Raw genomic sequence first — 27,350 nt, forward strand, 5'->3', positions numbered from 1 at the left:
TGTTCAAGTGCTTCACCAACAAGCTCAAGAAGCGGAGCAAGCTCGACTTCGACTTGTCCAAGAACGTCAACGCCTTGAAGAAGAGCACCTTCACCAAGAGAACCTCAATGCTCAATTCCAACAAGAGCAAGAACGCCTTCGACATGATCAAGAGCTAGTTCGAGCAAGGGAACAAAAGCGTCTCCGCAATGAACAACAAGCACTTGAAGAACAGGAGCATCAACGACAAGTACAAGAAGCTCAAGCTAGAAGACAACGCCTTCATGAAGAGGAACAAAGGCAAGCGCGCCAAGAGCGCCAAATCATCAATGTTGTTCATCCTCAACGCCCTCAAGGTCAAGACAATCGCCGCCATCATGATGATCGACCTCATGCTAGGAGACCACCTCCAAGGGCAAGAAATGAAGAATCAAGTCATCACCAAGCATCAAGTGAAGAAAGTGCGATGCCTCGACGACGCCACAACAATGATGATCAAGATGAAGGTCATGGAAGACCACCTCCTCGTCAACAACATAGCAACAACAATAGAGATGCTCAAGGTCCACAACATCCACCTCAACAACGTCAAGACCTTGGTGAAGAAAGACCACCTCCTAGGCGCAATGACCGCAATGAAGAGGAAATCTTTGGGAAGCTCAAGTTCACCATGCCCAAATTCCACGGAGAAGAAGACCCCGATGCATACCTATCTTGGGTTTTCAAGGTTGACAAGATTTTCCGCATACACAACTTCTCCGAAGCAAAGAAAGTGGCCATGGCATCACTAGAGTTTGAAGGGTATGCAAATGTTTGGTGGAAAGAAGTGAACAAGAAGCGTGACAAGGAAGAGCTAGAGCCCATTGCCACATGGGAAAAGATGCAAGAAGTCATGCACAAGCGCTTTGTGCCCAACCACCAGAAACACGACCTCTTCAACAAGCTTACTCAACTCAAGCAAAGCTACAAGTCCGTTGAGGAATACTACAAGGAGATGCACATGACAATGATGAGTGCCAATGTGGATGAGCGAGAAGAGCAAACAATGGCAAGATTCTTGAATGGATTGAACATTCCCGTCAAGAGGATAGTGGAGTTCTTGCCTTACACCAACATGGTTGAATTGCTTCATCAAGCTACAAGAGCCGAGCGCCAATTGCGAGAAGACTTAGCAAGTGCAAAAACAAAGTCCTTCTTCGCCGCAATAAATGCAACAAACACCTCCTCAAGGATCAAGAACACAAGTGCTATTGCTCCCAAGGATCCTCCTAAGCAAACGAAGAGTGCCTTCAAGACAACAAGCTTCAAGCCGGATCAATCAACTATGTCCTCCAAAGCTTCCACGGGACCTAGTAACATCACTTGCTTCAAGTGTGGGGCTCAAGGACATAAATCCTTTGAATGCAAGAACACAAAAGTTATGATAACTCGAGATGATGGAGATGTGGAGTACTTGAGTGAAGGTGAATATGAAGCCTTGGTACAAGCCGCAACCAATCATGAAGATAATGACTTGGAAGACCAAGAGCAAGTTCTATGTGTGCATGATGCAAGCCCATCCCTTGTGGTGACCAAAGTGTTGACAACCAATGCACTTCTCAATGAGGATCAAAGACGCAACATCTTCCAAACAAGAGCCGGAATCAATGGCAAATCAATAAAGGTTATCATCGATGGAGGGAGTTGCCACAATCTTGCAAGCACCGAACTATGCTCCAAGCTCAACCTCACGCTCCGGAAACACCCCCACCCTTACCATGTGCAATGGCTAAGTGACAATGGAAATGTCAAGATACAACACACCGTCTCCGTATCCTTCAAGATTGGCGCCTATGAAGACACCGTTGATTGTGATGTAGTACCCATGACGGTGTGCCACATGCTACTTGGTCGCCCTTGGCAATATGACAAAAGAGCAAGCCATGATGGCTACACAAATGCCTATAGCTTCAAGGTCGGCGACAAGACATTCATCATACGCCCAATGGCTCCTAGCCAAGTAATTGCGAACAATGCAAAGGCTTTAGCGAGGGCTAAGGAAGCTACCATCACTAGTGAGATGAGTGGTGAGAGAGTGAACCACCAAAAAGAAAGTGAGCGCCACAAGCCATATATGAGTGAGATGAAGAATGTCCTCATAGCTACCAAGAGTGAGATGAGATAATTGCACCACAACCCATCCATCATATTGCACTATGTGCTCATTTGCAAGGGGCCATCCTCGGAGACTAACAACTTAACAACACTTCCTTCGTCTTTGTTGTCTCTTTTGAAGGAGTTCCAAGATGTCTTCCCCGACGAGCTTCCTCATGGACTACCACCGCTTCGAGGGATTGAGCACCGCATCGACCTCATACCCGGCGCTCCTCTACCAAACCGCGCCGCCTACCGCACCAACCTCGAAGACACAAAGGAGATCCAACGCCAAATACAAGACCTCCTCGAAAAAGGGTATGTTCGTAAAAGCTGGTTCCCGTGATTCTTGTTCCTAAACCGGATGAGATGCAACGAATGTGTATGGATTGTCGCCCCATCAATGCCATTACCGTTCGATACCGCCATCCCATTCCGCGTTTAGATGACATGCTTGATGAATTGAGTGGTGCCACGATTTTCTCTAACATTGATTTGCGTAGTGGCTACCACCAAATTCGCATGGCAATAGGTGGTGAATGGAAGACGGCATTCAAGACCAAACTTGGTCTCCATGAATGGCTTATCATGCCATTTGGTCTCTCAAATGCTCCATCTACTTTCATGCGTCTCATGAATCACATCTTGCGACCTCTCATTGGCAAGATTGTGGTTGTCTATTTCGATGATATTCTCATTTATAGCAAAAATCTCGAGGACCATGTGCAACATGTGAGAGAAGTCTTATGCATCTTGCATCATGAGAAGCTTTATGCAAACCTTCCCAAGTGCACCTTTGCACAAAACAAGTTGGTTTTTCTTGGATTTGTGGTTTCCGCCAATGGTATTGAAGTTGATTCTTCCAAGGTTGAGGCCATCCACAATTGGCCCACTCCTACCAATGTTGGTCAAGTTCGAAGTTTTCATGGACTTGCCGGTTTCTACCGCCGCTTTGTGAAAGATTTTAGCACCATTGCTTGCCCTTTGAATGAACTTACCAAAAAGAATGTTCCGTTTGTGTGGGGCAAAGCACAACAAAAAGCTTTTGATGAGTTGAAAAAGAGACTTACCGAGGCACCACTTCTTGTTCTTCCAAACTTTTCCAAAAATTTTGAGATTGAATGTGATGCGAGTGGACTCGGTATTGGTGGAGTTCTTATGCAAGATGGAAAACCCGTGGCATACTATAGCGAGAAGTTGGATGGCGCACGCCTCAACTATCCTATATATGACAAGGAACTTTATGCTTTGGTTCGTGTTCTTGAAGTTTGGCAACACTATCTTTGGCCAAAAGAGTTTGTTATCCACTCTGACCATGAGTCTTTGAAGTATTTGAAAAGTCATCACAATTTGAACAAAAGACATGCAAAGTGGGTTGAGTTCATTGAGTCCTTTCCATATGTAATCAAATACAAAAAGGGCAAGGACAATGTAGTGGCGGATGCTCTTTCCCGCAAACTCACCTTATTACTCACTCGTTTGGATATCCATGTTTTGGGTCTTGATGAAATCAAAGATTTATATGCTTCCGATACTTTCTTTGGCCCAATCTTTGCAAAGTGTTCTAGTGAGAAGGGCATCGATGATTTCTATTTGCACCAAGGATTCTTGTTCAAGGGCAACAAACTTTGTATTCCCATGTCTTCGCTTCGCCTTTTGCTCTTACAAGAATCGCATGGTGGTGGTCTTATGGGACACTTTGGACGAGAGAAGACATATGCCATGCTCTCCACTCACTATTATTGGCCAAGAATGTACCGCGACGTGGAGCACCTTTGCCGACGGTGCACAACATGCTTACAAGCTAAGTCAACTTCCAACCCCTATGGTCTTTATACACCATTGCCTATTCCTCATGCTGCTTGGTCCGATATAAGTATGGATTTTGTGCTAGGATTGCCTAGAACCAAATATGGTCATGATTCCATTTTTGTAGTGGTTGATCGATTCTCTAAAATAGCTCATTTCATACCATGCTCCCGAACGGATGATGCTTCACACATTGCCTCCTTGTTTTTTAGGGAAATTGTGAGACTCCACGGTGTACCAAGAAGCATTGTGTCGGATCGAGATGTCAAGTTCATGAGTTACCTTTGGAAGACACTAATGGTCAAGTTCAACGTCAAGCTTTTATTCTCGTCATCCTCGCACCCACAAACCGATGGGCAAACCGAAGTGGTGAATCGAAGCCTTTCCACACTACTCCGCGTCCTTGTCAAGAAGAATTTGAAGTCATGGGAAGATTGCATCCCGCATGCGGAGTTTTCCTACAACCGCGCAAAGCACTCTACAACAACGAGAAGCCCATTCATGGTTGTCTACGGGTTTGGACCACCTACGGCGATTGACCTCCTTCCTCTTCCACTACACGAGCAAGTAAACATGAACATCGACAAGCGAGCACAATACATGAAGAAGCTACATGAAGATACAAGGGCAACAATCGAGCAACAAGTTCTTCGTCAAGCAACACGCCTCAACATGAAGAAAAAGGCACGGATCTTCAACGAAGGGGACCTAGTGTGGATACATCTTCGCAAGGACCGTTTCCCTCAAGAAAGAAACTCCAAGCTCAAGCCCCGAGGCGATGGTCCCTTCAAGGTCCTCAAGCGAATCAACGACAACGCCTACGTCATCGACATACCAACATCCAAGTACTTGGTGAGCAACACATTCAATGTGTCCGACCTCTCACCATACCATGAAGATGACGAGACGTTAGAGTCGAGGACGACTCTTTCCCAAGGGGGGAGATGATGTAGCCCTACCCAAGGTCGATACTACATCAAGACCGACAAGCCCTTCTCGTGGTCCAATGACACGAGCTCGAGCCCAAGCCCTACACCAAGAGGTGAATTCGCTCCTCTCCACGTATGCTTTTGACACCCCTTTGGATGGCCTGCTACTTCATGCCAATACCCTATGTTCAATCAGGTACATCGACCAAGAAGCGAGCCATGGAGACCAAGCCAATGGAGAGAGAGCTAGAAATGATGAAGATGGAGCTACAACGCCCAGGCCGGAACTTCCGCCCCCCAGGACCGGAACTTCCGGCCAGATGCCCTCAAGATGCCTTCCAGCGCCCAGGGAAAAGGATCCAGCCGGAAATTCCGCCCCAGAGGACCGGAACTTCCGCCCGCAGGAACTTCCGCCCAAGTTCCGCCCAAGTTCCGAAAGTCCGCGAAAACCATACTGGATGTTACTGCGGGACAATGGCGGAATTCCGGAACAAGGCCGGAACTTGGCCGGAACTTCCGCCCCGACCGGAACTTCCGCCCAAGATGACCGGAACTTCCGCCCCATCGAACTTCAGCACAACAGCACTTTTCAGCGTGTAACTTACCCCTTCGCCCCCACCTATAAATAGCCTTGTTGGCTCAGATCTGAGATTATACTTGATGTGAAATTAAACCTGAGCTTAGCTCACCCTTGTGGGAACCCTACCTAGATCTTTGATCTTGTACCCACCCGGGCTCCTTATCGACTCGTGAAGATCTCTTTGGTGACTTCTACCGTTTGTTTGATCTTTTGCTTGCACTTCTACCTATTTGGTCTTTTGCTTGCACTTCTATCAACCTTCCGGTCTTTTCACCCTTCTAGATCTTGCGAGCTTCGATTTGTCGATCTCTTTGCGGGACTTCTACCGGAAGGTCTTTTCTCGCAACCTCTATCGAGTTGGTGGTTCGGGCCAACGAGGGAAAACCGATTTGTGTGCGTGTGTGTGTTGTATCCCCACGATTCCCCTACGTGTTCTTCGTGTTCATCGCGTTCATCCACCTCCCCCCCACGAATTCCACCCAAATCCGTGAAGATCGGGCATATCCTTGGACTTAGCCCTTATCACTTAGACTAGTAACATGACATATGTTACTAGTCTAAGTTACTCTCCACTATGAGCAGCCTAACAAGTACATCAGAACATTGAAGTTGATAACTTAAATTTCAATTCATTGAACAATTTTTTTTTCTTGGCATGAAACTGACAAGAACCAACACATGTCTTCAAACACTACATAGATGTATTCCTCTAAATTCTGAGACCAATCCAAACGGTGGAAATTGACTCTAAATTCCAGATTCCGTGATTCCAAGACCAATTCCTTACATTCAAACACAGTGTAAAAGGAAAACAACAGTTCATTTCATTTGGAAACAACGTACACATGGACGAGTCGTACATACAAATTAAAATGGAAGCAAGAAATCGCAGCAAAACACACGGGCTACTTGAATCGACGAATAATAATTAACCTGCAGAAACAATCAGACTGAAAAGGTTCAACGATCAAGCAGACCCTTTGCACTAGCGCACGACAGGATCCTTCATCGATTGCGGTTGACCCTCCTGCAGTTGCTACTGATCTCGCCCTATCCGCCGTTGAGCGGCGAGACGTTGCCCATCTTGACCATGGACCGCGCGAAGTGCTTTGGAAGAAGATGGCCTGGTTGGAGGCGTAGAGCTTGACGAGCCCGGCCGTGGCGGGGCTGCCGGTGAGCAGCACCTCGTCAGAGCTGAGCAGGCCCTGGCGCAGCAGCAGGTTCTTGTAGTACTGGTTGTCGAACTTGAAGGGCGTAACGTGGTCCAGGAAGAAGAGGTTCTGGTCGCCGCCGGAGCGCGGGCACCCCGGGCGCAGTATCGCCGCCGCCGCCGGGTCCAGGGTGAAGTCCGGGAGGCCGTTGCCCGTCTGGTTGTACAGCCGCTGCCGGAAGCTCGTGCACCGTGCGTTGCCGATGGTGTGGCTACCTGTAAATTAGAAGCAGGGATCGGTCGTCAGTTCAGGATAAGATTCATTCTTACTTAATTACGGGAGCATTGGTTGGTCTCGCAATTTTGCAGTGTGCAGGGGAAGATGTGATGTGCTAGTACAGTCGGGTACGTTGATGCATGAATCCCGCGACCTGACTAGTGAAGAACCTAGGTTTCGTACCAATCATGAGCAGCGACCTCACCTAGATAGCTTAGAACCAGCACTCATATAGTACATGTCTGGTAGCGCAATTTAAACGATCGGTCGCTTGTCACGTATTACTACAACTGCACGCATTAACATTGTCGGTACATGTACATATATACTCTGTGAGGCGCCCTATCCATGCATCCATCCTAGTGCACGAGCTGTTCATTATTGCCCTGCACGCTGATTTGAACGAACGGTTGATGTAACGATGATGTGCCAATGTGACTTGTTGTGTAGTAGACGTACCGAGGAGGGCGACGAGGTCGACGATGTCAAGGCCTTGGAGCTTGAACTTGGTGATGATGGTGGGGAGGGTGTTGTTGGGGGCAGGGATGTCGTTGTTGGAGCCCTGGATGCTGGCGCCCAGAGAGTCCCTCCTGCCCAGCGGCACGATCCACCCTGGTCCTCCGGTCTGCACAAGGTTGCGAAAAATCTCAATCTCATGTGAAAAGATTTCCAGAGTAGAAAATATTCAGATTGGATTGTCTGAAACAAAACGTAGCAGTTAAAGTTTTCATCTTATATTTACTAGTAGCCAGTCTCTCTCTGGGCGAGCCTAGGTTAACAGACTGAACTTAGCACGAGATAAGACAACACTACTAAAAATGCTCGTTTTTCGGTAAAGGAGCTGAACTGAACAATAGGATAAGCGCGTTTTACCAAAAAAAAAAAAAGTTACCGTCAAACCGTTGGCTAACTATAGTCCGAACGATGCTGCACATCATTTTCTACTGTTTCATGAACTAACTTTAGCAGGTTAATTTGTTACCTGTTTTCGTAAAACCAACTTTAGTATCTAGAGTAGGTTTGTTACTCGGTATGTGTAGTCAAGAAAACACAGGCCGGCCGGGTGCTGTGCAGCTTTTACCCTGTTCTTGTTCCGTCGACATGGGATGCCATGCCATATTGTTACTTTGCACTGATGAGGTAGCTTTGCTGGCCACTGCTTTACCGAGCAATGTGCTCCCGTTTTGTTTTATTGGTGAATTCTTTCTTTTACCATGTGTTTCGTACGTGTGGCACAAAATTCATTTACCATGCCAACATCACTCGTGCGTATAGCTTGGCAGATAATACAGATGAACAATGTTCTGGATGTGACAGAAAAGAATGGACGGTTAGGAGCGTTTGCAACCAAATCGCTGGTGCTTGGCTTGACGACTAGCCAGCAGAATCGGATTCCTGCGGCGCTGGAAGCAAGCACTAGCAGATCATAGAATAATAAGCAAAGAGCAAATGTATAGGTACCACGACGGTGGAGTCGCGGGCGGCGAGGGCGAGGACGTCGGCGCAGGAGACGGTGCGCGGGCAGGCGGCCTCCAGCGCGGCCTTAATCTCGTCCACCACCTCGAACCCTCTCGCCGAGTCCTTGTTCGGGATCGACCGCTTCTCGCTCGTTACGGACGCGCTGCTGTCCAGCAGGATCGACGCGTCGCAGCCCTGCAGGTAATTACTCCGGTCAGTCCATGTATCCGGCAATGCACACGAGCACGCACGCACCTCTGCATGCGACGTACCTTGACGAAGCAGTCGTGGAAGTGGAGGCGGAGGAGGGAGGCAGCCATGCGCGGTTCACGGTAGTGCGCCTTGCCGACGATGGACGCCACGATCTGCTGCGCCTGCGGGCACGAGTGGTCGTAGAAGTGGGGGTCCAGCTGACCGCCCCAAGGAAACGCAGAGGAGACGGAGAAGAGGAGGGAGGCGACCAAGGCGACGGCAAACATCGCCATTGCTGATCACAAATGCCAAGCAAACACTGGGACTAGATAGCCGTAGTTGCTTCGTGTTGCAGTGATCGATGGTGGTGGTGAGATGTATATGCAGCCGGCGGGCGGGTTTATATAACGGAGGCTTGGCGCTTGGGGAGGTAATTAGCTAGGCTCAGAGCATTGCCTTGCTTAGATAGCTTGAACAACATGAGGGCATGCATGCGCGTTAATTATTGGGGAAACATACTCTGTGGGGGCGTTAACAAATTAACAAAAGGGTTGCTAGCTCATGGCAACTTCTTAGCTAGTTCTTTTTCACTTTAATTAAGCTGCCATACTACTACTTCATCATCAAGGAAAAATTATATATCATTGCTTCAGCGGCTGTAGGTATACGGTTGGCCCTTCTAGCTAGCTAGGTGTAGTTGATCTGCTAGATCTTTTGCTGTGCAATAACGCTGTATGGGCTCTCAAGGCGCCAAATACCTTTAATTTGTTTTCCCGCCGCCAGGTTTGGTATATAATTCTATGTACAAGCATCTGCTTTCTGTAAATTCGATATGTGCATGGATGTAAAGCGGAAAGGGCTAATCCAAAGGCACACACCAAAAAGAAAAGAGACAAAGCTATAGCCACGAACTAGCTAGCTAGAGTCTATAGCATTGCCGTGTCCGGTAACACCCATATTTCTAGTATGTAGCAATCATGCAGCTCTTGTGCTACTTCTTTGCTCGTGTCCTTTGACGAAAGCCAACCACGCTGAGGTAGCACTTAGCATACCTTCATTTTTCAATTATTAGGCAGATTACAAAATAGAGGTAACCATGGCCGAGCTCTTATTCAGTTGTTGTGACTAGATACATTTTTCTCCCTCCCGTGCCGCCCCTGCTTGGGCGACACCGGAGGCTCCCACTGAAACCCTAGCCACCACATCCTCATGCCGCACCCCTGGCCGCTTCCGCGGCCGGTGGCGGCGCCCCCATCTCGCCAAAACAATAGAGGGATAAGGATGCATGCAACGGCGGTGAGGCGGATCGGCGACTCATGGCGGCGAGTGCGCGCGGTTGGCAGCGCGTGGAGGTGGAGGTGTCGTGGTTGCGGCGCTAGTGCGGATATACTAAGATATCCTCAGTGGCGCGGGTATGCTGCTGCCATGGCAGGCGGCTGCTGCAGTGGGTCTTGCTTGGATCCGATCTAGGCCTGCGGCTGCGGCAACAGCTACGTGCTTTGATCCTCTCGGGTTGCTTCGGTGGCAGGCATCTTCTCCTCTACTTCTAGTTGGTGGCGAAAAAAAAAAAGAAGATCTACGATGCATGTCTTCATTGATCTAATTAGAGGGGGCGTGTTCGGAAGGCTCCATCGGCGAACTCCATTGTACGATTCATGTCTGGAAATTGCTCGATCGGGTGAAATTCGATCGTGCACACCCGCGTTTTACTCTGACCGTTTGGGTTTAGAGGGATCGCTCCGAAACTCTGTTAGCTGTTCATATCACGGAGTACATTCTATTTATATGGTGCCGGCGGAGAATGTCATGGATGCCAAGATCTGAGGACTAGAAAGGGTGGTCCAAATGAGGGTGGAGATGAGGAATATGCTCGGTGATTCGTGAATTGGAGCAGTGACATGCAAGTGGAAGCGATTGCACATGAGAAATTTGTAATCTTATCTTCAGGGTGAAAATACAATGTCTGACATTAATTGGTTGTGTCTAGCATTATCTTTGTTGAAGGCAATGTTTTGAGAGTGAGGACTTTCTTTAGGGTGAAAACCTTAGATTGAGCAACGATGACGCTTGTGCATTGTTTCCTTCTTGGAGGCGTCTCTTATGGAGAAGCCGAAATTTTGGTGTTGTCTTGGTGGGGTTAGTACTGATGTTTCAGGGAATGGATCAATGTAGCGATATACGATCTGGGTATCTTGTATGGCTAGCCAATGAAAACTAGACCAACACCAATAGACAACACCTTCAAGAAGGTAACAACACAAGTTCATTGTCGCTAAGCCCATCCTATAAGGCCAAGGCATGGGTTTTCACGCCAGATATGAAGCGGTTTTTGCCAACTTCACCTTAAACGAGCTTAGTTGGTGTTACTCTATTGCCATATTTTTTACATCCTTCAGAAAATTCAGGTAAAAATGGACAAAAATGGCTCTTTTTGAAAACTTAAGTACAAAATGAACTTGATGTGTAAAATTTTCACAAAAATGGCCTCTTTGTATGATACCTTGAGTTAGGGCACATGTTAGATAGCATGATGCTATGGGGCGACATGCTCGATAGCATGATGCCCTGGCCAGGGGAGGCATGATGTGTTGTGCGTCAATTGTCTCAACCGCGCCATGCTATCTAACATGACGCCCCAGGGTCAGAGCGTCATCCGGGAATCATGCAAAGATACCATTTTGTAATAAAAAACAGATCGAGTGTTTTTTTACTAAATAGGAGTATTTAGGAAAAATAAAGCCCTTTTTTGCGATTTTCATGCAATCCATATTAATCCGCCTAGGCTTCCCCGTGTAACAGTTTGATCCACACACGCACTCCTAGTTTTTTTTCCTGGAAAACAGGATTACCTGACATCGCCATCAGCTGAACAAAATCAATTCGGAAAGTACACCACATAATCTCATCAGATGATTACTGAATTACTTGAGCTAGTAAAACTTCAGTAGTATTATTTTTATTATCTGTTTATACGATTTATGTGTCTAGTTCTACTAGTTTTTCTGTGTGTATTCTGTCCTAGCACTTCCGCATTTTTTTCGTTTAGGAAGAGTGAACTTAATTGTAGGAGGAATTAGTTTCCAAAATAGATTACGTCTAGGAAGTCGATACTCTCATATTGCATTTTATATTGTGATCCAAATTCATATACTAAAGGAAGGCTAACTTCTGACGAGCGGAGCGAGGTCCGTTGCCGGTAGCCCGCGGTACGATACGGATCGTTGACATCGCCTATATATACATCTTGTAAGCCACCGGCTAGGGTTTATCAGATTATAAGATAACCCACGACGTTTGTAAACACTCCCCGATATAGTGAAATTTTGCTGGCTGGCGTCCGTGGTTTTTCCCCTTCTGTGTTGGAAGGGGTTTTTCACGTTAAATCTTGTGTCTCCGCTGCGTTTATCTTTATCGTTCTTCGTTATTTGCTTGTCACTTTTATAACATTGCACATTAAAACATTCGCGATAGGATCTCTTTGATTGTTGTTTGAACCACAGAAAAAAAGATTTGCTTGCATCCATTAATTAAGAAGATAGTTTTTGACATGTGATCAAAAGAGAGAAAACAGAGGACAAGAGGAAATGAGGATGTAAAAAGGACTACTTTACTGGCATGATGGAGCTCAAGTGTTTTCTGTCCCCAATCACCCGCGAAGCTTTAAATCGTTCTTGATGGAAGCCAGGAGAATTGACGTCGGAGCTGATTTGTAGTGAAACACCCTCGCCTTGATCCCTCTCATTTAAGGTGCAACAAATAAAACTACCTAAAGCCATTTTTTACATAAGGATATGTGTAGCTCTATATTTTCCTTGCGTTAGTATGTACCATGGCCGCTCGAAGTGAAACGTTACGTATCTGAAAGCCTGTTATGTTATAGAAAGAAGCGCGCTCTACCGTTTATACTGAACATTATTATCCTTTTAAAAAACACTGAACATTATTAAAGAGAAAAAAAGGCACATCCGCTTATTCCATACACGTTTTCTCTCTGCAAACAATCCCAAAGGTAACCATTAGTGTGCCACATAGTGGTATGTTATAAAAATGCGTTTGCCACATTTCTCGTTAGTTGCTCCTCATGGGGAACTAAATTAGCCCCAAACCCATCTTACTTAGATGCCAAGAATCTATCTTTTATTCCTTAAAAACGTATCTAAAACATGCACCTCCTTTAGGAATACTTTTTGTGGTTGTATTATAGGGGTGACAAGGATTGAAGTTGGTAGACCGACAACACTCATCAAACATACCTACAAACCTCCGGTGGTTGTGTATTTTGGGGAGATACAATAAATAAAGGTATAAAGTTGCGAGCATTCTCGGTCGAACCATAACCAAGTATACAGTACTTACTAGTAAATTGCAATGGAGTTGTTACTCGTGTAGAAACATATACCATCATAATATATTTGCTTGCACTAGTTGTACGTTGGAGAACAATTTACTTAGGACCCATTTGGTAGCCTGCATGTTCCTTTTTTACATGGGTTGAGAAGCGAAAGCGATCTGTTTGGTTGCTTGAAAGGGCTCCGCGTTGTGGTCTAACTGGTTCTGCCTGGAGATAGGTCCAGGAGCAATGGCTGATACGGGTGTTTCCAGCCGGCTTGTCCCGTTGTCGTCACTCCTTTGCTCGATGGATTCAACCTATGCATGTAGACTCGCTTACACTCACTCTCCCTTACATTACTCCACACACCCTCTCTTCAAATCAACACAACCATACTTTGAATCAAAATAAGTTGTACATAAAAAAGATGCGTAACGATGATATGAATTAATTCCGACAATCGGTTTCGGGTTTTGTCAGACGAAAATCTTCAATTTCGTGTATGAAGTTTTAAGCAAATTTTGCCAAATTCGTCGCACATGCTCAACCGTTTGAATTTCCTTTGAGGAGTAGGTTCACCTCACCACTCCGCATGACTTTCATGTTGACAAATTTTTGTTTTGGTGTAAATAGACGGATAGATAAATGACTCGCTAGTATACTGTAATCTGTACGTATGTGTGAGTATAATTTGGAATACTCTTCCTCAACTTATCGCTTGACATCTTCATGGATGGCGAGTGGTGATGTTAGGTGAGAAGTGAGAGGTGATAATCCATGGTGGTGGCGGCATGGTGATGTTATTCTTTGTGGTCGGCGATGTGGCGATGCTTATGACCGGCCTGACCGGCGGTGTCATGGTGGTATTTAGCTTCATGGTCGGCGACGTGGTGGTGTTCGTCTTTGTGGTCGGCAACGTGGTGATGCTTGTGACCGGCGGTGTCATGGTGGTGTTCGTCTTCGTGGTCGCATTTACATGTTGATGCTTGTGACGGGCGTGAATAGTGATGTCATGGTGGTGTTCGTCTTCGTGGTCGGGGACGTGGTGATGTTTGTGACCGGCGTGACTGGCGGTGTCATGGTGGTGTTCGTCTTCGTGGTCGATGACATGGTGATGCTTGTGACGGGTGTGAACGGCGGTATCATGGTGGTGTTCGTCTTTGTGGTCGGCGACTTGGTGATGCTTGTGACTGTCATGACCGACAGTGTCATGGTGGCCTTCGTCTTCGTGGTCGACGATGTGGTGATGCTTGTGACCGGTGTGAACGGCTGTTCCATGGTGCTCCTCATCTTTGTGGTCGGCGACATGCCCATGCTTGTGACCGGCGTGACCGGCGGTGTCGTGGTGGTCTTCGTCTTCGTGGTCGGCGATGTGGTGATGCTTGTGACCAGCGTGAATGGCGGTGCCATGGTGGTCTTCTTCTTAATGGTCGGCGACGTGCCCATGCTTGTGACCGGCAGTGTCATGGTGGTTTTCATCTTCGTGGTCGAAGACGTGGTGATGCTTGTGACCGGTGTGACCGGCGGTGCCATGGTGGTTGCTTGTTTCGTGGTCGGCGACGTGCTCATGCTTGTGATGGGTGAGGTAAGATCACAATGTTGCAATATAGGCGAGGCTAGGAAAAGCATGCGAGGAACCAAACAATGGAAGCTCGCTTCCCTACCCGGTGCAGAAATGAGCGGCCCGGGCGACCAAACAACATGACTTTTCTAGCCTATGGCCCGTCTCGAATACATAGGTCCTTTGTTCCCACTGACGCAGTAGTGCAAAATATTGGTCGAGACTACCAAATGGTCCCTTAGCTTCACACCCTCGGCGGAGAGGGGATATTCCGCAACTAGTTGTGGGTGCACCTTATTTTTTGTGACACTTTCACGTTTCCAAAAAATGTAAACTAAAATTCTGGATTTACATTATGTTGGATCTTATGCATCTGTGAAGTTTCATCCAAACATATGTCAATATGTGATCTGTGTAAAAAAAGACATATGTAAACAGTGTCACGTACTATTTACATATAATTTTTTTTTGTGTAGATCACATACTGTTATATTTTTAGATGAAACTTCAAAGATGCAGAATATACAACACAATGTATGCCCATAATTTTAGTTTGTATTTTTTGGAAACTTGGAAGTGTCATAAAAAATAGGATGCACCTGCAACCAGTACAAGAAAAGTTCACATCTGCAACGTCAAATTTTCGTCAGGTATAGGTCCCTTTTCTCGCCTATGAACCTAACCCAACAATCTGGCTTCTATGGTGCATACTGCATCAGGTAAGGGCCTACCACAGATTTTTTGGTATGTCGCGTTTGGGCGCTCTTTGGCCACGAAAAATCGGACTGTTGCAGAGTTTTCGGGAGGCTGTTGACTGCTGACGTCATGCAAACCGACACGTGGCAGATGTCGTTAACTGTTCGTTCACGCCGTTAACCGGCTGAAAACCTGTGGTAGATGGTAGGCCCACACAAGGCCCGCCACGCCTTAAGCAGGTAGGCCCATTTAGTTGGCGGGCTGGGCCATGTGACTTAGTTTGACCGGTCGGTCCTAACTTCTCAGGTTGACTGGTCAAAATCTAAATGGGCCGGCCCACTAAGCACGTGGGCCAGGCCAAATGTCTTTGTTTGACCGGTCAACATGAAAACTAGGCGGGCCCACTAAGCAGGCCGGCCGGGCCGAATGTCCTCATTTGACCGGTCAACATGATAACTGGGCCAACCCAATAATCATGTGGGCCAGACCGAATGTCTTCGTTTGACCGGTCAACCATGCCGGCCCAATAAGCATGTGGGCCAGGCCGAATGTCTTCGTTTGACCTATCAACAACATAACTGGGCTAGCCCATTAAGTACCTGGGCCGGGCCTAATGTCTTTGTTTGACCAACAAGATGATAAATGAGCTGGCCCAATAAGTAAGTGAGGCCCACTTTAAAGTTAGCCGACCAATAAGTCAGTGGGGTCCACTTTAAAGCAAGTGGGCTAGCCCAATAAGTAAGTGGGCCGGCCTAATAAATAAGTGGGGCCCACTTAAAGTAAGTGCGCCGAACCAGTAAGTAAGTGGTAGGGCCCTAGTCGTTTGACTAGTCAACTTCCATTCTGGGCCGACCCAGTTAGGATTATTAGAAGGCCCATTAAATTTCATGGGCCTGCGAAACTAATTACAAAAGCCAATTATAGTTAAAAGCTGATATCAATGATACACCCAAGTAAAGACACACTGTAGCATTGTGTCCAATTCATTTAAACAAATAAAATAATAAGGAAAATTACAAGGTAATTAATGTGCCCAAATAAAAAAATTACATATAATCATGAAGGGCTTCTATTAGCATCATCAATACCACGCTGATATTTGGCAATCGCGTTGATTGAATCATGTGTACTCTTTTTCAAGATATCAACTACAGATCTTAGAGCAGCAACACCGGCCATGTCTTTCATGCAGTACAACATTGAGATATTTACTATTTTAAAGGAATTGTCTAGGTTGACCGCTATGTGAGAATGCATCATAAGAAAGGTCAGAACTTTTTGGGGTCCTCTCTTCTGATGAGGATTGCTTCATTACAATTGCATTCGGGATAATATTGCAAAAAGAATTAAATGATGAACTATGCAAACATGTATTAAGAATTTTCGATACCAGATAGTCACAAGTAGCAGAAATAAGGACAAGATAATGTATGAAACATGTACTAAGCACAGACTTACATTATATCATTGCATAGGCTCACGACGGATCTTTTTTTGCCCTCTATCTTTTACTGAGGAATGCTTCATTACAACTGCATTCTACTAATATTGCAAACATAGTTACAACACTAAACTATTCAAGCATGTATTATGCAATGTAGATATAAGATAATAGCAAGTTGCAGAAATAAGCACATGATAATGTATGGAACATTTACTAAGCATAGACTTACATTATAATGTTGCACATGCTCGTTACAGATCTTTTTTTGCGCCTATGTTCTAACGATGACTGCTTCATTACAAGTGCATTCTAGTAATATTGCAAACATATTTACAATAATGAACCATTCAAACATGTATTATGCAATGTAGAGATCATATAACAACATGTAGCAGAAATAAGCACAAGATAAGATATGAAACATGTACTAAGCACATACTGGCTTGTTGCAGCTCCTTCTCTTGCGTGCACTAGTCGTGGTCAATATGCCTATCATTTTAGACTCAACCATTAGGTGAAATGCTAATCCTCCTGCTCCATTGTCCTTAATCTGTGTTTAGATATCACATTTAAGACCAAGTCAGCTGATTTCAAATAACAAAAAACATGAGCTACCAAATGAATACGCTAATATTTACCAGATATCAGATTGAAACCAACTAGATGTTTCTTTGCATGAGATAAGAATTTTAGATATTCAGATTTAGAGTAGGGAATGAATATAACTATAATGCCAAGGTTTTCCACTTAACTTAAACTGGCATTAAGAATGACCAGATGTCAGGTTCAAAGCACCTTCACAGTTGCTCCTAGACAAGCATATCAAGTAGGCAGAAACATAGTAATGCGTGAATGGCATAGCTATGGCAGGGTTTTAAGTATTAATCTCTAGCAGAAGGAACAGTGCATACATGTTATAGATGATAACAGAAATAAACTACCAAAATTACCAACCAAGAACTCAGATTCCAACCTTCCCTGGCGTCATTGCTATTAATGTTGGATGTTCTAATAAGCGGTTCGCACGATCAATCCCTAGGAATAATAACATTGGCAAGTTAGTCTACGATAATACAAAGACCAGACATGCATGCAACAATAACTATACAAGTTGTGTGACAAGAGCATTCATGGAAAAATAGCTATAAGCTAATGATGTGGTATAAGAGCAAGCAGATTGGAAATGCACATAGCATGATTATAAAAGCAGTGTGACAATAGCAGGCAGGAGAAAACAACTAGCAGCTAGCGGTGAGCTAATTACGTGGTATAAGAGCAACCAGATTGGAAATACCCATATCATGACTATAAAAGCAGTGCGACAATAGAAGGCAGTAAAAATAGCTGGCATCAAATGGAGGGGTATATGGCTATCAATATGTGGATGCACACAGGTGTCAGTAGAATGAAAAGGATGGTAGCGACCGGATAATGCTTTTGTACAATATTAAAACAAACTTCATTAGAACCAACACATCAAGAAAGTTAATGGCATATGAGATCTGCAAATAACTATACAAAACATGACTAAAGAAACACCGTGATCAAACACGACAGAGTACTTACCAAGCAGCGACGGGGTGGACGGGGGCGACAGCTTGCATTCCAGCGGCGGCGAACGCGGGAGACGATGATTCAACCCTGTTTCAGGAGAAGCGGGCGTTGGTGAAACAGATCTGGTTGGCTGGCAAGGGCTTCAGTGAAGTTGATACAGCCGCTGCGTCGAGGTAGTCGCTGGAATAGATCGGCTGATGTGGAGGGGCCCGCGGTGAAGTAGATCCGGTTCCGTTGGAAAGGGTCTGGTGCGTCGACAGGAAAGGCGTTGATTGCTACAATTGTGGATGATGTATGAAGCAGATCCGTCGGTGGCGAGGGCAGTGAGGGAGCAGATCTGGTGGGTGGACAACCATCATGATCAAGGCTACTTTGTGGAGGAGTATGCAGGTGGCGAAGCAGATCTAGTACTGTGGAGAGTCGGAGCTTTAGCGTGTGAGAGTATTTTTGAGAAAATGGGGCGAATGGTGGGTTGGTGTGGGCCTATGGGGAGGGTTGGGAATCTAAGCAAGACATTTCTTGTTACCGAATTTGCCCTCCATGGTCAGAGGGTTGTAGCTTCCAGTCTAGGGTTAAAAGGGTAAAATTGGTCACGGGATTTTTGAATTGATGTGGTGGGATGCTTGGGCGTGCGGCCGAAATTTTGAGTTTCAAGCTACGAGCAGAACGACAACAATAATGTTCTTCCCCAGGGAGCTCTCATTTCTTCCTCTTCTCTCTCTCTCCAACCCCTTTAGAGTCTCTCCCACGCCCCCGGCTCCTCTCCCCCGACGGCCTTGCCAGCCGAAGACGACAGCGGAGAGGGGGACGACTTCTCTCTGTATATCATACACCCTCCAATCTAAATTAATTGATTCAACTTTTCCTAGACGTGTATGTATTTAGAGTAAAAAACATGTCTAGATACATCCATATTTAGATAAGCAAGTTAAATCAATTAATTTGGATCTAAGGGAGTAGTAGTTGTTGTAAGCTTAGATCTAGTGTTTCCCATGTGGAGAATGGCGTGATGCAGTCGGGGATATCATCATCAGAGCTCATGAGCAGCGGCCGGTGGCTGGTGGTGGTGCTGTTGCTGTCTGCGGCGCTCCAGAGGATGGAGTCGGATGTTGCTGGCGATGCTATCACTGCATCCCCTTTCCCTCCCCCAATAAAGCTCGGTTGCAGCTCAGATCTGGCGGATCTTGGCGGCCAAACCCCGATCTGCTGCCATCAAGGTGATGGCTCAATCAGTGAGGTTTGCTTTGGTTAGTGCTTCAGATCTGGCCGATGGGGAAGTCAAGCTGCGGATGTTCCTAGGATTTCACAAGCTCGGGATATAGGACGACCCTGTCATCCGTCTTGCCCGTGCACATCTTGGCCGTTCAGCGGCCCTCCTTAGAGCCAATATGCCGTTGCGGAGGCCCTTCTTTTTTTTCGTCCTGGTGACTACCGACGACATTGTTCCAAGTGGTGCGTCCCCGACGACGGAGTTGCTGGCCAGGATGTGGAGCAGACCTCCGATGTGTGGTCGAGAAGGACTCGATGGCTATTCTTCTATATGTTTTGGGGTCTATTTTGTAAAGTTGCAGGTCCTATTAGTTATTATCTAGTTCTTTTGGACCTCTATATAATTTTTTGGACTAGTTTCCATTGGCACCGACAAACTTGAATTTTGACAAGTTCACGGGAAAAAAATCCCTTCACACATATGGCCTGTCATGTATGAACATTATTGGGATTTAAACTATATGTAACGGCCAACACTTGCGCAAGGGGGTCCTCTAGTGTGCACTAATTTTCATTAGCATCGGTAAATTCGAATCTTGACAAGTTCTCGGAAAAAAATTGATTCACATATGGCCTATCATGTATGAACATTATTGGGATTCAAACTATACATAGATGGCCAATACTTGCTAAGGGGGTCCTCTAACATTCACTAGTTTCCATTAGCATCGACAAATTTGAATCTTGGCAAGTTCTGAAAAAATTGCTTCACACATATGGCCTATCATGTATGAACATTAGTGGGATTCAAACTATATATAGAGGGCCAACACTTGCGAAAGGGTGGGGGGTCCTCTAATTAATGTGCACTAGCTAGATTCCATTAGCACGGATAAACTTGAATTTTGACAAGTTCTCAAAAAAACTTGCTTCACAATATAATATGGCCTACAACATGTGTATAAACATTCTTGTGATTCAATCTATAGATGGTGGAAAACACACTTGCGCAAGGGTCGGGATCCTCTAATGTGTGCAGTAGTAGTTTCGATTAGCATCGATAAAGTTGTATTTAATTTTGAAAGTTCTCAAAAAAACTTGCATATGGCCTATCATGTGTATGAACATTCATGGGATTCAAACTAGATGTCCAACAATTGTGCAACAAGGTGGGTCGTCCATAAATATGTGCACTAGTGTACATTTAGCACATATAAACTTGAATATATATTTCGATGAGTTCTCGAAAAAACTTGCTTCCCGATATATGGCCTGTAGCAATATATATACCATGTGTATATGAACATTCTTTGGGGTTTAAGTTAAACTATATAGATGGCCAACACATGCACAAATTACAAGGGATCCTCTAATATTAATTAATGCATATGCATGCACTAGCTAGCTACGTACTTTAGAGTAATTAGCATCGATAAACTTGAATTTTGACAAGTTCTCAAAAAAACTTGATTCACGATATATATATGGCCTTGATCTATATATCATGAATGAACATTCTTATGATTCAAATAATATGGCCAACCCCTGCATATATGCGCATATGTAAATGGGTCGGGTCCTCTAATTAATGTATATGAGCTAGCGCTAGTTTTCATTAATTAGCACCGATAAACTTGAATTTTGACAAGTGTTCTCTCAAGAATGAATATTAATTAATTCTTGGGATTCAAGCTAGCTAGCTAGGCCACCGACACTTACGTGTCAACCCTAAACCCTAATAAACCCTAACCCCTAAACCATAATTGAACCCTAAACCCTATAGTTAGGCCAACAACACTTAGTTGCGCATCAAGCAGGCCGAGTGTCCTTTAAATGTGCACTAGCTAGTTTCTGTTAACCCTAAACCCTAAACCATATATATATATATAACCAACACTAGCTAATTAAACACTAATTAAAATGCATAACCCATGGCTAATAACCCAATCTAGCTAATAAAACCCTACTATATAACTAGTAAACCCTAGATTAACCCCAATTAATATATATATGGCCTATATCATGTATGTACATTATTGGGATTCATTAATTATATAATTAGCATAGATAAATTTATTAACTTGAATTTTGACAAGTTCTCGATTGAAAACAAACTTTAATTTGCCTCACAATATATATATATACACAATTAATATGCATGCATGGCCTACCATGCATGCATATATATATGTATATATGAACATTCTTGGGGATTTCAATCTCTCTCTAGCTCTCTCTCTCTATATATATTTATCGATAGTGGCCAACAATACACATGCAATTTATGCGCAAAGGCGGGTGCCTCTAATAATGTGTGCGCACTCGATCGATCTAGTTTTGATTAATTATATATAGCACACAAATAAAGAAATTTATTTTAATTCACAACAAGTTCTAAAAAAATTGCTTCGCCATGCCATGCACATCAAGCAGCGGCGATACTGTCGCCATGGGCAAACCGAAGTGGTGAATCGAAGCCTTTCCACACTACTCCGCGTCCTTGTCAAGAAGAATTTGAAGTCATGGGAAGATTGCATCCCGCATGCGGAGTTTTCCTACAACCGCGCAAAGCACTCTACAACAACGAGAAGCCCATTCATGGTTGTCTACGGGTTTGAACCACCTACGGCGATTGACCTCCTTCCTCTTCCACTACACGAGCAAGTAAACATGAACATCGACAAGCGAGCACAATACATGAAGAAGCTACATGAAGATACAAGGGCAACAATCGAGCAACAAGTTCTTCGTCAAGCAACACGCCTCAACATGAAGAAAAAGGCACGGATCTTCAACGAAGGGGACCTAGTGTGGATACATCTTCGCAAGGACCATTTCCCTCAAGAAAGAAACTCCAAGCTTAAGCCCCGAGGCGATGGTCCCTTCAAGGTCCTCAAGCGAATCAACGACAACGCCTACGTCATCGACATACCAACATCCAAGTACTTGGTGAGCAACACATTCAATGTGTCCGACCTCTCACCATACCATGAAGATGACGAGACGTTAGAGTCGAGGACGACTCTTTCCCAAGGGGGGGAGATGATGCAGCCCTACCCAAGGTCGATACTACATCAAGACCGACAAGCCCTCCTCGTGGTCCAATGACACGAGCTCGAGCCCAAGCCCTACACCAAGAGGTGAATTCGCTCCTCTCCACGTATGCTTTTGACACGCCTTTGGATGGCCTGCTACTTCATGCCAATACCCTATGTTCAATCAGGTACATCGACCAAGAAGCGAGCCATGGAGACCAAGCCAATGGAGAGAGAGCTGGAAATGATGAAGATGGAGCTACAGCTCCCAGGCCGGAACTTCCGCCCCTGACCGGAACTTCCGGCCAGATGCCCTCAAGATGCCTTCCGGCGCCCGGGGAAAAGGATCCAGCCGGAAATTCCGCCCCAGAGGACCGGAACTTCCGCCCGCAGGAACTTCCGCCCAAGTTCCGCCCAAGTTCCGAAAGTCCGCGAAAACCATACTGGATGTTACTACGGGACAATGGCGGAATTCCGGAACAAGGCCGGAACTTGGCCGGAACTTCCGCCCCGACCGGAACTTCCGCCCAAGATGACCGGAACTTCCGCCCCATCGAACTTCAGCACAACAGCACTTTTCAGCGTGTAACTTACCCCTTCGCCCCCACCTATAAATAGCCTTGTTGGCTCAGATCTGAGATTAGACTTGATGTGAAATTAAACCTGAGCTTAGCTCACCCTTGTGGGAACCCTACCTAGATCTTTGATCTTGTACCCACCCGGGCTCCTTATCGACTCGTGAAGATCTCTTTGGTGACTTCTACCGTTTGTTTGATCTTTTGCTTGCACTTCTACCTATTTGGTCTTTTGCTTGCACTTCTATCAACCTTCCGGTCTTTTCACCCTTCTAGATCTTGCGAGTTTCGATTTGTCGATCTCTTTGCGGGACTTCTACCGGAAGGTCTTTTCTCGCAACCTCTATCGAGTTGGTGGTTCGGGCCAACGAGGGAAAACCGATTTGTGTGCGTGTGTGTGTGTTGTATCCCCACGATTCCCCTACGTGTTCTTCGTGTTCATCGCGTTCATCCACCTCCCCCCCACGAATTCCACCCAAATCCGTGAAGATCGGGCATATCCTTGGACTTAGCCCTTATCACTTAGACTAGTAACATGACATATGTTACTAGTCTAAGTTACTCTCCACTATGAGCAGCCTAACAAGTACATCAGAACATTGAAGTTGATAACTTAAATTTCAATTCATTGAACAATTTTTTTTTCTTGGCATGAAACTGACAAGAACCAACACATGTCTTCAAACACTACATAGATGTATTCCTCTAAATTCTGAGACCAATCCAAACGGTGGAAATTGACTCTAAATTCCAGATTCCGTGATTCCAAGACCAATTCCTTACATTCAAACACAGTGTAAAAGGAAAACAACAGTTCATTTCATTTGGAAACAACGTACACATGGACGAGTCGTACATACAAATTAAAATGGAAGCAAGAAATCGCAGCAAAACACACGGGCTACTTGAATCGACGAATAATAATTAACCTGCAGAAACAATCAGACTGAAAAGGTTCACTGATCAAGCAGACCACTGCACTAGCGCACGACAGGATCCTTCATCAGTTGCGGTTGACCCTCCTGCAGTTGCTCCTGATCTCGCCCTTTCCGCCGGTGAGCGGCGAGACGTTGCCCATCTTGACCATGGACCGCGCGAAGTGCTGGAAGAAGATGGCCTGGTTGGAGGCGTAGAGCTTGACGAGCCCGGCCGTGGCGGGGCTGCCGGTGAGCAGCACCTCGTCGTAGCTGAGCAGGCCCTGGCGCAGCAGCAGGTTCTTGTAGTACTGGTTGTCGAACTTGAAGGGCGTAACGTGGTCCAGGAAGAAGAGGTTCTGGTCGCCGCCGGAGCGCGGGCACCCCGGGCGCAGTATCGCCGCCGCCGCCGGGTCCAGGGTGAAGTCCGGGAGGCCGTTGCCCGTCTGGTTGTACAGCCGCTGCCGGAAGCTCGTGCACCGTGCGTTGCCGATGGTGTGGCTACCTGTAAATTAGAAGCAGGGATCGGTCGTCAGTTCAGGATAAGATTCATTCTTACTTAATTACGGGAGCATTGGTTGGTCTCGCAATTTTGCAGTGTGCAGGGGAAGATGTGATGTGCTAGTACAGTCGGGTACGTTGATGCATGAATCCCGCGACCTGACTAGTGAAGAACCTAGGTTTCGTACCAATCATGAGCAGCGACCTCACCTAGATAGCTTAGAACCAGCACTCATATAGTACATGTCTGGTAGCGCAATTTAAACGATCGGTCGCTTGTCACGTATTACTACAACTGCACGCATTAACATTGTCGGTACATGTACATATATACTCTGTGAGGCGCCCTATCCATGCATCCATCCTAGTGCACGAGCTGTTCATTATTGCCCTGCACGCTGATTTGAACGAACGGTTGATGTAACGATGATGTGCCAATGTGACGTGTTGTGTAGTAGACGTGCGAGGAGGGCGACGAGGTCGACGATGTCAAGGCCTTGGAGCTTGAACTTGGTGATGATGGTGGGGAGGGTGTTGTTGGGGGCAGGGATGTCGTTGTTGGAGCCCTGGATGCTGGCGCCCAGAGAGTCCCTCCTGCCCAGCGGCACGATCCACCCTGGTCCTCCGGTCTGCACAAGGTTGCGAAAAATCTCAATCTCATGTGAAAAGATTTCCAGAGTAGAAAATATTCAGATTGGATTGTCTGAAACAAAACGTAGCAGTTAAAGTTTTCATCTTATATTTACTAGTAGCCAGTCTCTCTCTGGGCGAGCCTAGGTTAACAGACTGAACTTAGCACGAGATAAGACAACACTACTAAAAATGCTCGTTTTTCGGTAAAGGAGCTGAACTGAACAATAGGATAAGCGCGTTTTACCAAAAAAAAAAAAAAGTTACCGTCAAACCGTTGGCTAACTATAGTCCGAACGATGCTGCACATCATTTTCTACTGTTTCATGAACTAACTTTAGCAGGTTAATTTGTTACCTGTTTTCGTAAAACCAACTTTAGTATCTAGAGTAGGTTTGTTACTCGGTATGTGTAGTCAAGAAAACACAGGCCGGCCGGGTGCTGTGCAGCTTTTACCCTGTTCTTGTTCCGTCGACATGGGATGCCATGCCATATTGTTACTTTGCACTGATGAGGTAGCTTTGCTGGCCACTGCTTTACCGAGCAATGTGCTCCCGTTTTGTTTTATTGGTGAATTCTTTCTTTTACCATGTGTTTCGTACGTGTGGCACAAAATTCATTTACCATGCCAACATCACTCGTGCGTATAGCTTGGCAGATAATACAGATGAACAATGTTCTGGATGTGACAGAAAAGAATGGACGGTTAGGAGCGTTTGCAACCAAATCGCTGGTGCTTGGCTTGACGACTAGCCAGCAGAATCGGATTCCTGCGGCGCTGGAAGCAAGCACTAGCAGATCATAGAATAATAAGCAAAGAGCAAATGTATAGGTACCACGACGGTGGAGTCGCGGGCGGCGAGGGCGAGGACGTCGGCGCAGGAGACGGTGCGCGGGCAGGCGGCCTCCAGCGCGGCCTTAATCTCGTCCACCACCTCGAACCCTCTCGCCGAGTCCTTGTTCGGGATCGACCGCTTCTCGCTCGTTACGGACGCGCTGCTGTCCAGCAGGATCGACGCGTCGCAGCCCTGCAGGTAATTACTCCGGTCAGTCCATGTATCCGGCAATGCACACGAGCACGCACGCACCTCTGCATGCGACGTACCTTGACGAAGCAGTCGTGGAAGTGGAGGCGGAGGAGGGAGGCAGCCATGCGCGGTTCACGGTAGTGCGCCTTGCCGACGATGGACGCCACGATCTGCTGCGCCTGCGGGCACGAGTGGTCGTAGAAGTGGGGGTCCAGCTGACCGCCCCAAGGAAACGCAGAGGAGACGGAGAAGAGGAGGGAGGCGACCAAGGCGACGGCAAACATCGCCATTGCTGATCACAAATGCCAAGCAAACACTGGGACTAGATAGCCGTAGTTGCTTCGTGTTGCAGTGATCGATGGTGGTGGTGAGATGTATATGCAGCCGGCGGGCGGGTTTATATAACGGAGGCTTGGCGCTTGGGGAGGTAATTAGCTAGGCTCAGAGCATTGCCTTGCTTAGATAGCTTGAACAACATGAGGGCATGCATGCGCGTTAATTATTGGGGAAACATACTCTGTGGGGGCGTTAACAAATTAACAAAAGGGTTGCTAGCTCATGGCAACTTCTTAGCTAGTTCTTTTTCACTTTAATTAAGCTGCCATACTACTACTTCATCATCAAGGAAAAATTATATATCATTGCTTCAGCGGCTGTAGGTATACGGTTGGCCCTTCTAGCTAGCTAGGTGTAGTTGATCTGCTAGATCTTTTGCTGTGCAATAACGCTGTATGGGCTCTCAAGGCGCCAAATACCTTTAATTTGTTTTCCCGCCGCCAGGTTTGGTATATAATTCTATGTACAAGCATCTGCTTTCTGTAAATTCGATATGTGCATGGATGTAAAGCGGAAAGGGCTAATCCAAAGGCACACACCAAAAAGAAAAGAGACAAAGCTATAGCCACGAACTAGCTAGCTAGAGTCTATAGCATTGCCGTGTCCGGTAACACCCATATTTCTAGTATGTAGCAATCATGCAGCTCTTGTGCTACTTCTTTGCTCGTGTCCTTTGACGAAAGCCAACCACGCTGAGGTAGCACTTAGCATACCTTCATTTTTTCAATTATTAGGCAGATTACAAAATAGAGGTAACCATGGCCGAGCTCTTATTCAGTTGTTGTGACTAGATACATTTTTCTCCCTCCCGTGCCGCCCCTGCTTGGGCGACACCGGAGGCTCCCACTGAAACCCTAGCCACCACATCCTCATGCCGCACCCCTGGCCGCTTCCGCGGCCGGTGGCGGCGCCCCCATCTCGCCAAAACAATAGAGGGATAAGGATGCATGCAACGGCGGTGAGGCGGATCGGCGACTCATGGCGGCGAGTGCGCGCGGTTGGCAGCGCGTGGAGGTGGAGGTGTCGTGGT

General features: G+C 46.1%; 2 protein-coding genes across 2 annotated transcripts; both read right to left on the reverse strand.

Moving 5' to 3' along the window:
- Positions 1-6,465: 6,465 nt before the first annotated feature.
- LOC127327069 (peroxidase 72) lies at positions 6,466-9,018 on the reverse strand. Its single transcript, XM_051353853.2, is given in 5 exon segments — positions 6,466-6,543; positions 6,546-6,856; positions 7,317-7,482; positions 8,319-8,510; positions 8,588-9,018. Coding segments are annotated over 5 exon segments (945 nt in total). The 5' UTR covers positions 8,801-9,018; the 3' UTR covers positions 6,466-6,480.
- Positions 9,019-23,708: 14,690 nt separating this feature from the next.
- On the reverse strand, positions 23,709-26,513 carry LOC127327071 (peroxidase 72-like). The gene is made up of 4 exons (XM_071828225.1): positions 26,062-26,513; positions 25,793-25,984; positions 24,790-24,955; positions 23,709-24,330 (listed from the first exon to the last, which is right to left on the reverse strand). The coding sequence occupies exons 1-4, from the start codon at positions 26,272-26,274 to the stop codon at positions 23,915-23,917; spliced, it is 987 nt and encodes a 328-aa protein (XP_071684326.1). The 5' UTR covers positions 26,275-26,513; the 3' UTR covers positions 23,709-23,914.
- Positions 26,514-27,350: the final 837 nt, after the last annotated feature.

Source organism: Lolium perenne, chromosome 3, assembly GCF_019359855.2.
Source record: "Lolium perenne isolate Kyuss_39 chromosome 3, Kyuss_2.0, whole genome shotgun sequence".
Taxonomy (NCBI): domain Eukaryota; kingdom Viridiplantae; phylum Streptophyta; class Magnoliopsida; order Poales; family Poaceae; genus Lolium; species Lolium perenne.

Excerpts from the sequence above, each read along its gene's own strand:
- LOC127327071 (XM_071828225.1), bottom strand. The coding sequence starts at position 26,274 with ATGGCGATGTTTGCCGTCGCCTTGGTCGCCTCCCTCCTCTTCTCCGTC. Across the intron at positions 25,985-26,061 it reads TCCACGACTGCTTCGTCAAG|GGCTGCGACGCGTCGATCCT; the intron begins GTACGTCGCATG and ends AATTACCTGCAG. Across the intron at positions 24,956-25,792 it reads CCCGCGACTCCACCGTCGTG|ACCGGAGGACCAGGGTGGAT; the intron begins GTACCTATACAT and ends AACCTTGTGCAG.